Raw genomic sequence first — 14,389 nt, 5'->3', positions numbered from 1 at the left:
ATGCGTGTTGCAGTAATATGTGCGTTAATGCCACACACTGCATGAGAATGGTGCATTTTGGCCCTTAGGAGCTGAGTGGATCTCTGTGTCCCTTCTACCCTCTGACATAGACTGCAGTCATGACTTTTATTGTCATTTAGCACTGTAGCACCTCATACTCTGCCGCAGCTGGTTTAACTATGTGATAAAGAGTGCAGCTGGTTTCAAAGAGCCAACCACAATATGGCGGCACTCCCTCTCCTCGCGCAAGCGCAGGGAAGCCGCCAACCACACGAAGTCATGTGACAAGAGCGGCCTAGCACGGGCGTGGTTTCCAGTCAGCTGTCAGATCACGCTTCGGGTGTTGTCATGGGCACCGGAGGAATCCCGGAAGAGCACGTGCTGTTCCTTCCAATCGGAGAGCGCTGCCGGGTCGTGCCGGGGTCCCGGATTGTTGTTGTTCTTGTTTCCTGTCAGGCGGCGGATTATAGCGGAGAAAGAGGATCTCCATCACCTGCACCGCCATGGGGGAAGCGGACCGGTTCTACTATGTGTACAGCTGTGACCTGGACATCAGTGTACAGCTCAAGATGTGAGTGAGAGGCCCCCATTATTATACCCCCACCTGCCTGTCATTGTACTACTACACCTAGTATCCTCACCTGGTCTCCATCCCCTGTCCCCAATACCTGGACAACAGTGTACAGTCCAATAGGAGAGTGAGAGACCCCTATTTTTATCTCCAGTCACCCTTCCCACCCCCCCACCTGTCATTGTACTACTGCACCTAATATCTTAATATGCTCTCCCTCCCCCAATTACAGTACCTGGCCCTTGAGTGTACAGCTCAAGATTGAGTGAGAGACTCCTCCCCCACCATTAACCCCACCCCTACGCCTTTACGTCTACCCGTCCCCGCTACCATTACAGGAGGGGGCAGAGACAAGACCAGTCTCCCTGCACAAGGAGAGAGACCAGCAGTGACGGGTCTTTATTACAGGAGGGGCGGAGACAAGACCAGTCACCCTGCACAAGCAGCAGTGACCGGTCTATTACAGGAAACTCCAAGTCTCACACTGGATTGCTGCACAGAACTGGAAGAAATACACAAAGCTCACCGAGATTCAGGAAGAATACACATGACTTGTATGAGGACAATGTTTACTGATCCCGGAGTTGAGCTGTGAAGTCAGTGACGACAGATGCACATTTTGTCCGGAGGGGGAAGTTTGTGTCATCATGCATGATGTCTCAGGTTTGGTAGGTCACAGTTTTTTTCTGTTTTCTATCCTCAGAGGAAGTCTGGAGGGGAAGAGGGAACAGAAGAGCTACAAGGCGGTGCTGGAGGACCCCATGCTGAAGTTCTCTGGACTCTACCAGGAGACGTGCTCCGATCTTTATGTCACCTGCCAGGTTTTTGCGGAAGGAAAGCCGCTGGCTCTCCCTGTGAGGACGTCTTTCAAAGCCTTCAGCACCAGATGGAAGTAAGTTCTGGATTGTCTATTGTGGGGACAGACCCAACACATCTTCCACTGACTCCTGGTGTACCCAGAGCAGGGCGGGCACCTTCACTGACTCCTGGTGTACCCAGAGCAGGGCGGGCACCTTCACTGACTCCTGGTGTACCCAGAGCAGGGTGGGCACCTTCACTGACTCCTGGTGTACCCAGAGCAGGGCGGGCACCTTCACTGACTCCTGGTGTATTCAGATCAGGACGAGCACCTTCACTGACTCCTGGTGTACACAGAGCAGGGCGGGCACCTTCACTGACTCCTGGTGTATTCAGAGCAGGACGGGCACCATCACTGACTCCTGGTGTATTCAGAGCAGGACGGGCACCATCACTGACTCCTGGTGTATTCAGAGCAGGACGGGCACCATCACTGACTCCTGGTGTATTCAGAGCAGGACGGGCACCATCACTGACTCCTGGTGTATTCAGAGCAGGACGGGCACCATCACTGACTCCTGGTGTATTCAGAGCAGGACGGGCACCATCACTGACTCCTGGTGTATTCAGAGCAGGACGGGCACCATCACTGACTCCTGGTGTATTCAGAGCAGGACGGGCACCATCACTGACTCCTGGTGTATTCAGAGCAGGACGGGCACCATCACTGACTCCTGGTGTATTCAGAGCAGGACGGGCACCATCACTGACTCCTGGTGTATTCAGAGCAGGACGGGCACCATCACTGACTCCTGGTGTATTCAGAGCAGGACGGGCACCATCACTGACTCCTGGTGTATTCAGAGCAGGACGGGCACCATCACTGACTCCTGGTGTATTCAGAGCAGGACGGGCACCATCACTGACTCCTGGTGTATTCAGAGCAGGACGGGCACCATCACTGACTCCTGGTGTATTCAGAGCAGGACGGGCACCATCACTGACTCCTGGTGTATTCAGAGCAGGGCGGGCACCTTCACTGACTCCTGGTGTACCCAGAGCAGGACGAGCACCTTCACTGACTCCTGGTGTACCCAGAGCAGGGCGGGCACCTTCACTGACTCCTGGTGTACCCAGAGCAGGGCGGGCACCTTCACTGACTCCTGGTGTACCCAGAGCAGGGCGGGCACCTTCACTGACTCCTGGTGTACCCAGAGCAGGGCGGGCACCTTCACTGACTCCTGGTGTACCCAGAGCAGGGCGGGCACCTTCACTGACTCCTGGTGTACCCAGAGCAGGGCGGGCACCTTCACTGACTCCTGGTGTACCCAGAGCAGGGCGGGCACCTTCACTGACTCCTGGTGTATTCAGAGCAGGGCGGGCACCTTCACTGACTCCTGGTGTACTCAGAGCAGGGCGGGCACCTTCACTGACTTAAGCTGAACCCGGAGCAGGGCGGGCACCATCATTAACTCCTTCTGAACCCGGAGCAGGACTGGCACCTTCACTGACTCCTGCTGAACCCAAATTAGGGAGGGCAGAGACTTCAATTATTCTGGGTATCTGCTTAACTGCTTGCTGACCAGGTGTTTAGACCCCTTCCTGGCCAGGCCATGTTTCAGTATTCAGCGCTGCGGTACTTTGACTGACATTTATTCCGTCATGCAACGCTGTACTGAAATGAATTTTATACCATTTTTGGGGGGACTGATAGAGCTTTCTTTTGGTGGTATTTCATCACCACTGGGGGTTTTATTTTTTACTATAATTAAGAAAAATTACTGAAAAATTATGTTAGGAAACATTCATTATTACCCAATTGTTTGGTAAAATATAAAATACGGGGTCACGTCGGGTAAATAGACACCAAACGTGTCAAGCTTTAAAATTGCGTGCACCTGCGAAATCGCAGAAAACTACCATGCCCAAAATTGGCCATAGGCGACACTTTAAAATCTTTTGCCGCCCATCAGTTTAGTGTCATCAGTGATTGATGGCCCTAGAATGATTGCTCTCACTGTGCCGTTCGCGGCGATATGTAACATGCGGCGTAATGGGCGCAATCATCGTTTTTGAACGTATGCTCCACCGACGCATGTTTGCACATGTATGTATGGGGGGACTTTTTTTAGCAATTTTTTTTTTCAATAAACTTTATTACTATCGCATACGGGGGGTAATAAACCTCCCACCCCCCATGTGATAGCAAAATATGTGACAGGTCCTCTTTATGGAGACATCAGGGGTCTCCAAGACCCCTAATGGGCTCGCACCGGGCACAGCGGAGCCTGGGCCAGCGGGACAACGACGAGGGGGGGGGAGGGAGGACAACGATCGTTGACCCATACAAGCGATCCACCGGCTCTATAGCCGGCGGATCGCTTGTATGTTAACAGGCATCGCTGCCTGTTTTTAAATATCGTGCATTTCCGTCTCGTGCGCGCCCCGCGGCGCGCTCTAGGGGGGCTGTCTGAGCGGACGTCTAAAGACGCCCGCTCAGATCTAGAGAGCTCCCGGCCGGCCGTTCTTTTTACAACGGCCGGCCGGGAGGTAGTTAAAATTCCACCTTTTTCACAATAATTAAAACTATCTCACAACACCCTCCTTGCCCCTCTTCACTTTTCTGTAATGGTGACCTTTGCCCCGCCACCCACGCCAGCCCGTATAACAGTCCTGGCACTAAAAAAGGTCACTAGGCAGCCCTTACGGCTATATAGAAGGAGTATGCAAACTCCGGCCCTCCAATTGTGGTGAAACGCCAACTCTTGTCATTACTATTGAAGTCATGCCTGTGGCTGTCAGAATATTGCAATGCCTCATGGGATTTGTAGTTTTACACATTGTGTTGGTCCCAAGCGCGCTTCCTGCGCCTACATCGTGATGGGCCCAAGCACGTTTCTCACTCTCACGTTGTGTCAAGCCCTAGAGTGCTTCCCGTGCCCACACTGTGCCTGGCCCGAGCACACTTATATCATCCTCTCCCCCCTCATTCTCTGTCTCCCCCCTCATTCTTAATACCTGAGTGGGCACAAATGGTTTTATCTGCTCCAGTGTTCAAATTCCATGCCCGGACACGTTTAGCGGTCACACATATGCGTTCTAAACAGGAGTCCAACTGAACCATGCTCAAGTATAGTATGGGGCAATCACACTAGTCAAACAAACTGGACCTTGTAAAGGGGGGGTGGGAGTTGGTCACATGCTCAAGCAAGTATCAATAGAGATTTGTTGGTGTCCGATGGGAGGCGTGCAGTGTGGTATCCGGTGAGAGGCGTGCCATGTTGTAGTAGGTGAGAGGCGTGCCGTGTTGTAGTAGGTGAGAGGCGTGCCGTGTGGTATCCGGGGAGAGGCGTGCCGTGTGGTATCCGGGGAGAGGCGTGCCGTGTGGTATCCGGGGAGAGGCGTGCCGTGTGGTATCCGGGGAGAGGCGTGCCGTGTGGTATCCGGGGAGAGGCGTGCCGTGTGGTATCCGGGGAGAGGCGTGCCGTGTGGTATCCGGGGAGAGGCGTGCCGTGTGGTATCCGGGGAGAGGCGTGCCGTGTGGTATCCGGGGAGAGGCGTGCCGTGTGGTATCCGGGGAGAGGCGTGCCGTGTGGTATCCGGGGAGAGGCGTGCCGTGTGGTATCCGGGGAGAGGCGTGCCGTGTGGTATCCGGGGAGAGGCGTGCCGTGTGGTATCCGGGGAGAGGCGTGCCGTGTGGTATCCGGGGAGAGGCGTGCCGTGTGGTATCCGGGGAGAGGCGTGCCGTGTGGTATCCGGGGAGAGGCGTGCCGTGTGGTATCCGGGGAGAGGCGTGCCGTGTGGTATCCGGGGAGAGGCGTGCCGTGTGGTATCCGGGGAGAGGCGTGCCGTGTGGTATCCGGGGAGAGGCGTGCCGTGTGGTATCCGGGGAGAGGCGTGCCGTGTGGTATCCGGGGAGAGGCGTGCCGTGTGGTATCCGGGGAGAGGCGTGCCGTGTGGTATCCGGGGAGAGGCGTGCCGTGTGGTATCCGGGGAGAGGCGTGCCGTGTGGTATCCGGGGAGAGGCGTGCCGTGTGGTATCCGGGGAGAGGCGTGCCGTGTGGTATCCGGGGAGAGGCGTGCCGTGTGGTATCCGGGGAGAGGCGTGCCGTGTGGTATCCGGGGAGAGGCGTGCCGTGTGGTATCCGGGGAGAGGCGTGCCGTGTGGTATCCGGGGAGAGGCGTGCCGTGTGGTATCCGGGGAGAGGCGTGCCGTGTGGTATCCGGGGAGAGGCGTGCCGTGTGGTATCCGGGGAGAGGCGTGCCGTGTGGTATCCGGGGAGAGGCGTGCCGTGTGGTATCCGGGGAGAGGCGTGCCGTGTGGTATCCGGGGAGAGGCGTGCCGTGTGGTATCCGGGGAGAGGCGTGCCGTGTGGTATCCGGGGAGAGGCGTGCCGTGTGGTATCCGGGGAGAGGCGTGCCGTGTGGTATCCGGGGAGAGGCGTGCCGTGTGGTATCCGGGGAGAGGCGTGCCGTGTGGTATCCGGGGAGAGGCGTGCCGTGTGGTATCCGGGGAGAGGCGTGCCGTGTGGTATCCGGGGAGAGGCGTGCCGTGTGGTATCCGGGGAGAGGCGTGCCGTGTGGTATCCGGGGAGAGGCGTGCCGTGTGGTATCCGGGGAGAGGCGTGCCGTGTGGTATCCGGGGAGAGGCGTGCCGTGTGGTATCCGGTGAGAGGCGTGCCGTGTTGTAGTAGGTGAGAGGCGTGCCGTGTTGTAGTAGTTAGGCCATATTGTTCAATCCAAGATCAATGTCTGCGGGTTTTCAGATGATGTCCTGCATTGAACGGTGCGGGATATTTCATGTTCCTGCCCCATCTTGTCAGGCACTGTCCTCTGGCTCCTGTGTTATACTATTCCTAGCACAGGGGTGGGCAGATTAATGCAGAATTCGGGAGCCAATCTGTCCAGTCCTGGAGTCAGCTCCATTGACAACAATTAGAACTAAGGAGCCTGACTCCTGGGATTTGGCCAGCCCTGTCCTTGTATGTCCAGGCAGAATGGCAGCATTTTCTTTTCACATTGGCTGAAGCCCCCCCGGTTGCCTGCTTGTAGTATATGATATCTGCGTTCTACATTACATTGTAGGTTTTATACTTTGTGTGTGTTGGTGTTTCAGCTGGAACGAGTGGATGAAGCTGCCGGTGAAATACGCTGACTTACCCAGAAATGCGCAGGTGGCGCTGACTATTTGGGACGTATATGGACCTGGGAAGGCCATCCCTGTGGGCGGAACAACTGTGTCACTGTTTGGGAAGTACGGGTAAGTTGACAGATAAAGTTTTAAATTCAAGATGGGTAGGCAACCGCCGCACTCCAGCTATGGTAAAGCTAAATGCCATCATGCATCTGCGTCTGGGAGTCATGCCTGTGGCTATCAGTCTTGCAAGGCCTCATTGGACTTGTAGTTCCACAACAGCTGGAGGGCCGGAGTTGCCCACCCCTGCACCTGGCTTCCTGAATGGGACTCCCGTTACTCGGTAATTGGTATCGGCGAGTACCGAAAAAAAATGATCGGTACTCGTACTCAGTACCAATATACTGGTATCAGTGCATCCCTAATAATAATACAAGAGATTTTTTTCATACTGTAATTGTCATCTGAAACAGTTTGAATTTCCCAGTCATTTCCAGTTATTTTATGCCGCTGCAGGATGTTCCGGCAGGGAATGCACGACTTGAAAGTGTGGCCAAATATCGAAGCTGATGGATCAGAACCGACCAAGACGCCAGGGAGGACGAGCAGCTCCATATCTGAGGATCAAATGAGCAGACTGGCCAAGGTGACTTTCACTGACCCGATCTATCATTTCACAGTCTGTTTTCCAGGTCCTATGAGAAACCTAAAGCCAATTATTATAGTGATTTGGTACATTTACATAGTAAGTAAAGAAATAATGTCCACCACGCTGCATGCCAAATATCACATTCATCATTGCCCTAAAGCCTTCTGCACAACCACTGCTTAAAGGAGAACTATGAGGAGTGAAAATCACTCACCCTCATAGTTCGAGCCGACGTGTGACAATGAAACTGTCACAGGTCGGCTCAATAGATTGGGAAGTGAGCGAACACATATCGTCACTCGCTCACTTCTCGATCCTGTGTCTGCAGAGAGCTGTCCTCCTGTTACCTTTAGGAGAACTATAAGGAAAAGCCCTGACCCCATAGTTCTCCATTATAGTAGAACTCCAGTTGAACTGTTAGATCCCATATCTTTAGTAGGCTGTCCTTGCTACTAAGTCTGGGTTCTCTGTTATTCCGAGTACCCTCTGGAACATGTAGCAAATACCTGCTGATCCTGCCAGTAGAACCATTAGATAGGAATTTCCTTTAATAGGGTGACAACACTCTTTCTTTAGCAATGAAATAAATGCAGTGTTGGCAAAATATAAGCAGGTTAAACTTCAGCGTTAAACCTTATACCCAGCATACCTGCACTGTACAGCGGTGTTTACATTTTTCTAACCACAGGGTAAAGCATGGTGATAGGAAATGTGTGCATGTGCATTCTTATTATGTCTGCAATGAATGTAGCACCAACACATTCACATTAGCCCCTGTCTCTGCATTCCTATCACACTTATAAGCTCCGTAGGGAACATTTTGGGAAGAATTTAGGCACCCTGCAAGAGTACTTTTGGACTGCAGTGGAACTTTGAGAACACACAAACTTACAGACAGTGTCCCGCGTGGGATTTGGAAATGCATCTGTAAATCAAGATTGTTAAGCAATTCCAATAGTTTATAGTAGGAGTGTTCAGATACCAGTGCTGATACTTGGCATTTTCATGAGAACTACCAGGGTTGCAGCGGTTGCAGCTGGGACCGGGCTTTGGCGCTCCACCACTGTCCTGAAATCATTTGTCTGTATTGTTTTAGAAAAACTGTCACATGACAATAAACAAAAATGTATCAGTACTCGTAATCTGTGAGGACTTGGACAAGTATTGGTATTTGAAAAAAAAGTATCGGTGCATCCCAAATATATATATAAATAAAAAAAAAAATCATACATTAGAACAGAGATGCACAAATCCCCGGAGCCCCATATGCTCCTCAAAAATGACAGCTCCAGGGGAGTGCGTGCAGGGGAGCGGAGCTGCAGGGGAGTGAAGCTGCAAGGGAGTGCAAGCAGGGGAGCGAAGCTGCAAGGGAGTGCAAGCAGGGGAGCGAAGCTGCAAAGGAGTGTGCGCATGGGAAAGGGAGTGCACGCAGGGGAGCGGAGCTGCAGGGGATTGCGGACAGGGGAGCGGAGCTGCAGGGGATTGCGGACAGGGGAGCGGAGCTGCAGGGGATTGCGGACAGGGGAGCGGAGCTGCAGGGGATTGCGGACAGGGGAGCGGAGCTGCAGGGGATTGCGGACAGGGGAGCAGAGCTGCGAGCTGCAGGGGATTGCGGACAGGGGAGCGGAGTTGCAGAGGAGTTTGGCAGGGGGATGGAGCTGTAGCAGTAACGCCTTGTTCACACCAAATGCAGAGCAGATCCGCTCAGGTTTCTGCACACGCAGTGCAGTGGGTTGTGCCGCGTTTTTGATGCGTTCCGGGCCGTTTTTTATAAAAATAAATTGTTTTTGTTTAACATGGGCTTTCAGTGCGTTCCAGGCATTTGCATGCGTTTTTGCAGATCCAGAGCATGTAAAATAGGGCCTGCTGCAGTTTTTTCACCTGCTCTGGAACTGCACGCTGCGATGTGAACTGCAGCAAAAAATACCATTGGAATACATTGGACGCAGTTCTGATCCGGTCTGTAACTGATCTGCTCTGCACCTGAACAAGGCCTAACTGTGTCTTTCACCTAACATTTAATGGTGGTGAAATCACATGCCACAGGAAGAATCACATGCAATGAATGTTTGGTGAAAACGAGATTCACTGCTTTCTAAATCTACGCCTTGGTGTATTATCCATTGCTACATGTTTTTCCTTCAGTTATAACCTAAATCCTGACCACAATATCCCAATAATACTCCCATCTCTATGCTGTGACTTCGCTCTAAGTCCCCCCCAATTGTGCAGTCCGGTTCAGCTTTCCTCCCATGGCAGCCGTTCGTCGCAGTTCGCTTTTATTTCCCTCCGTTTTATTTCTCCGCGCGCTGACCGTTTACGAGTTTCTACTTGTTTGGCCTTCGTGTCATATGAAAAGCTTTGGAGGGAGAGGATTTGAGCGACAGATGGGGACAGGCCGGAGCAGTAAATATGTCCGCTATCCTTCTCCTCTGATTTACAGCTTCAATAAAGGGCGGCTTTGTTTTCATGGAATTGCAGCTTTCTTTATAAGGCCAGCTCACCTTCCCATTAAAGAAAAAGCTAATTAAAGCCTTCTCTTTATGGCCGCAGGATAAGGCAGAAGATTTAATGGTATCAGGGGCAGCGGGCGGCACAATCGTATCTTCTGATGGCTTACTGCTACTGTCTGTTTCTGTCTGGATTTTCTCTTCACAAATTAAAGGAGCCATAAAGAGAACCGGTCACAGCTCGGCTTGTGCAAGAATCCTGAGCATTCGGCCTTAAAGCTGAACTCTGGGCTCAAAAACGTTCATCTAAATATATTTCTGAATAGTCACAAAGCATATAAATCCACTTTGTGTGTCAAAAAGCATTTGTAAACCCAGATATGACCTTCCAAAATTAGCAGTGACATCATCACTGTACTGTATGTAGCCTGTGCATAGAGCAGAGCTGTTAGGGGCCCAGCAGGCCCCACCCACTACAGGCTGCCTGCAGAAAAATACAGGACTGGGTGGGATACAAGACCAGTCACCCTTCACAAGTAGAGAGGGCAGTAGTGAGTGGTCTTTATTACAGGAGGGGGCGGAGACAAGACCAGTCACCCTTCACAAGGAGAGAGAGCAGCAGTGACCGGTGTTTATTACAGGAGGGGGCGGAGACAAGACCAGTCACCCAGCACAAGGAAAGAGAACCGCAATGAATGGTCTTTATTACAGGATGGGGGCGGAGACAAGACCAGTCACCCAGCACAAGGAAAGAGAGCAGCATTGAGTGGTCTTTATTACAGGAGGGGGTGGAGACCAGACCAGTCACCCTGCCCAAGGAGAGAGAGCAGCAGTGACTGGTCTTACATTACAGGAAGCTCCAAGTCGGACGCTTGACCTGTCCCTGGGGCCTCTTCTCCCCTGGGCTAAGGCAATCTAAGCCCCGCTGATGTCGTCACTTCTAATACAGTCCATTCACTTGCATTAGTTGTGAGGATGCCAAGGGATATTCTGCAGCTGGAGCAGGATGGCTGGGGGGAGAGATAAGCACTCACTGCTGCAGGACCGAGGATCAGGTGAGTGTATCTTCTGTATTCCGGCCCCAGACCAAAATGAGCATTTAACCCTTGCAGTGCTGGGGTAGCCCCACATATAAGGCTTTTATTTGGTATGCTTTAACTAATTCCCTGCTTATGTTTTTGTGAAGCTGACAAGTAGAAGAATGCAGATTAAAGGGCTCATTTTTTTTAAATGTTCGCCAGAAGGAAAAAAAAGGAACTGGTGGCTGCAGTACTTAGCATCTCTTGGATGTTGTATCTCTTTTCCGCCACTAGATGTCCTCAGTCTTCAGTTTTGAATGATGCCCAGCGTCACTGAACTTGGAAGGTGGGACATACTGAGAGTGCAGGGCATTGTTTACCTGCCCCTTGTAAGGGCGCCCAGCAATCAAGAGATAACGAATCAGAAAACGGCACTGGCATCATAGTGTTAGCACTGCTTTCTGCATCATTATATTGTAAGTGCCAAGCTTGTGAACACATGTGAACGCCATTATTGGCTGCCATGGTGATCACGTGATCAGGATCAGGTTATTGTGGTTCCCGGTAAGTAACGTGAGACCAGCGTGATCAGTGACTGTAAGGTCTAGGAGCCCGCAGCAGTGCTGCTTCCACAATGAATGTAGATCAGGGGTAGGTAGCTCCGGCCCTCTAGCTGTTGAGGAACTACAAGTCCCATGAGGCATTACAAGACTGACAGTTACTGGCATAGCTCGCAGAGGCACGTTGGATGACCCCCTGATTGTAAATCAATGTTTTCTCAGCACAGGACATTGTGTTCAGGAATATAAGGGCCGTGTCACACTCGCATTCCTGTAGCAGTTACAAATCTCTTTGCTTGTTTTCTCTGGTTATTACACATCAACATAAGTATTGTAATTGCTTACTTGTGCGTTTTTTCCTTTCCATAAGTAAGTTTTTAATGATTTGCAGAGTACCTTTGCACTGGTTAGAACATTTGACTCCCCTGGGAGAGTCAAATCCATAGTACAAAGGAATATGGACACCGGCACTGCAACGACGGGTACAATACGTCTATTTATTGACGTACATGCACAAAAAGCACAACACACTTAGTGCAACGTTTCGGGGTCACGTAGGATCCCCTTCCATCAGGCAGAACAAGTGATGAAGGGGATCGTACGTGACCCCGAAACGTTGCACTAAGTCACACTAAGTGCGTTATGCTTTTTTTTTAGGGCTGGTAATGATTACAATTTTCGTGTTCGATTAATCAAATTTTTTTTTAATCGATTAATTATAACGCACATACAGATCCAACTACGTTGGCCTATAGACATACAGCACAGCAATGAAGTAATAAAATGAACTAGGATCACACTAATCCAGCACGTTATTTATCTCACGTGCCCCACTCAATATGGCCGCCGCTTGAGTGGGGCAACTCGGAATAATAACGTGCTGGATTAGTGTGATCCTAGTTCATTTTATTACTTCATTGCTGTGCTGTATGTGTATAGGCCAATGCCTTGGCTGGCGCTCGTGCAGAAAGTTTCTTGGGCAAACTCACCGGCCCAAGTGGCTCCGTCAGCTAACGAAGGAAAGGGGGGAGGAGTCTGGTGACGTCACGGACATCGACTTCACCTGACTCCTCCCCCCTTCCCTTTGTTAGCCGTCACGGACATCGACGTCACCTGACTCCTCCCCCCTTCCCTTCGTTAGCCGATGGAGCCACTTGGGGAAGGGGGGAGGAGTCCGGTGACGGCACCGGATCGCCGACGGGACTTCCGGAATCCGTCAGAGAGGTGAGTGTTTTCATTAGGGATCAAAATAATTTTAATCGATCAAAAAGTTTAACGATTAATCGACAAATTCATCTTTAATTTCCACAGCCCTACTTTTTTTGCACGTATGTCAATAAATAGACGTATTTTACCTGCCGTTGGAGTGCCGGTGTCCATATTCCTTTGTATCACTGAGACGGTGGCCATCCATCAACTACCGTTGCACCCGTGTTATCCTGATGGATGAGCGGTCAGGAGTGCAATGAGTACATGGACTGTCATCAAATCCATAGTAGCCCCTTCCCTCCTAGCCTCTACCTCCTCTGCAAGTGTCTAATTACTGTCTGTGCTGCCCCAGCTCCTTCACCCCTTCCTTTACCTCTCTACATTACCTTTTTATATAGCTGCCAGGGAGTAGCAAAGGGAAATAGTATAGAGCAGGGGGTAAGCAAACTCCAGCCCTCCAGCCGCTGTGGAACTACAAATCCCATGAGGCAGGGCAAGATTCTCACAGCCACAGGCATGACTTCCAGAGACAGCTGCGTCATGGGATTTGTAGTTTCACCACAACTGGGTGGCCGGAGTTCGCCCACCCCTGCTAAAGAGAGTCATTTGAGTGACAGCTCTGAGTCTGCTGGGGCTGCTGACATCACATCCAAGATGGCGGCAGCCAGCAGCAGTCGCAGGGCTTTGGATGTTTGTGTGAGGGAGATGAATAACATGCATAACACACCTCGAATGCACATATAATGTTATGGGATATTGTTGTTGAAGTGAATGGTCTGGCAGCAGGGTCTCTTTAAGGCCGACTATATTCCACATAGCTCTGGTACCGGCAGGGTCTCTTTAAGGCCGACTATATTCCACATAGCTCTGGTACCGGCAGGGTCTCTTTAGGGCCGACTATATTCCACATAGCTCTGGTACCGGCAGGGTCTCTTTAGGGCCGACTATATTCCACATAGCTCTGGTACCGGCAGGGTCTCTTTAGGGCCGACTATATTCCACATAGCTCTGGTACCGGCAGGGTCTCTTTAGGGCCGACTATATTCCACATAGCTCTGGTACCGGCAGGGTCTCTTTAGGGCCGACTATATTCCACATAGCTCTGGTACCGGCAGGGTCTCTTTAGGGCCGACTATATTCCACATAGCTCTGGTACCGGCAGGGTCTCTTTAGGGCCGACTATATTCCACATAGCTCTGGTACCGGCAGGGGCTCTTTAGGGCCGACTATATTCCACATAGCTCTGGTACCGGCAGGGTCTCTTTAGGGCCGACTATATTCCACATAGCTCTGGTACCGGCAGGGTCTCTTTAAGGCCGACTATTTTCCACATAGCTCTGGTGCCGGCAGGGTCGTCTGGTCATCCACAGGTTGAATTTCGGCCCACTTCAGAAGGCAATGGCCACAATTCGCTCCGCGTACGGCCAGCTTTAGTGTATCGCCATTACATGGGTTGTGTTGTATTTCAGTTTGTATGTTTTCTGATGAACTTTCTTTGATGCAGGGGCTTGATAAGGAGCGATTAGAGGAAGTAAGTACCGCCAAGCATGTACATTGCACTGATTGTACTAAGCTGTCCGCTGGCCACTGACCATGCTTTCCTTAGAGTGCCGTGCTTTGCTGTCTGAATGAGGTGTGGTTTGTACAGAGATCTCGCTACAACTGGACATCTATAGGAATCGGAGTAGTACAATAATTGTGCAGACTCCCCTAAAAATGTTAACTGTAGATGCCCACCCCCATTTTAGACCCATTTACTAGGGATGCCCTCGTTTTTTCGGTTACAAGTGCTGATATTTTTTTCCCCGGTACTCGCCGATACTGAGTACTAATGCCCTGTGCTCCAATTATCAGGAAGTTGGGCGAGGGATCATGACCATTAGTCCGGCTACCGGATTGCCTGTGAAGCCCGTGTTCTAGCGAAAGAACACCGGGTTCACCAGCTGAGGAAGCCTGGCGGCAAGCCATGAGGTGCTGTCCGGCTTCCAGATTGGTCAGG

At 51.5% G+C, this 14,389-nt stretch overlaps 1 protein-coding gene across 2 annotated transcripts in view; it reads left to right on the top strand.

Annotated features, from left to right (window-relative positions):
* The first annotated feature begins 389 nt into the window (after window positions 1-389).
* Window positions 390-14,389, top strand: part of PIK3C3 (phosphatidylinositol 3-kinase catalytic subunit type 3) — a 167,490-nt gene continuing 153,490 nt past the window's right edge. For both annotated transcript variants that reach the window (XM_018576172.1, XM_018576171.1), the window contains exons 1-4: window positions 390-571; window positions 1,275-1,463; window positions 6,486-6,629; window positions 7,020-7,149. In XM_018576172.1, coding sequence (XP_018431674.1) covers window positions 504-571; window positions 1,275-1,463; window positions 6,486-6,629; window positions 7,020-7,149 — 531 coding nt within the window. In that variant the 5' untranslated portion in view covers window positions 390-503. The remainder of the gene's footprint in view (window positions 572-1,274; window positions 1,464-6,485; window positions 6,630-7,019; window positions 7,150-14,389) is intronic.

This window comes from Nanorana parkeri, unplaced genomic scaffold (genome assembly GCF_000935625.1).
Source record: "Nanorana parkeri isolate BGI_ZX_2015 unplaced genomic scaffold, ASM93562v1 scaffold58, whole genome shotgun sequence".
In the NCBI taxonomy this organism is placed as follows: Eukaryota; Metazoa; Chordata; class Amphibia; order Anura; family Dicroglossidae; genus Nanorana; species Nanorana parkeri.
Note: the sequence above shows the minus strand (reverse complement) of the source record. Positions and strands in the feature narration are given on the sequence as shown.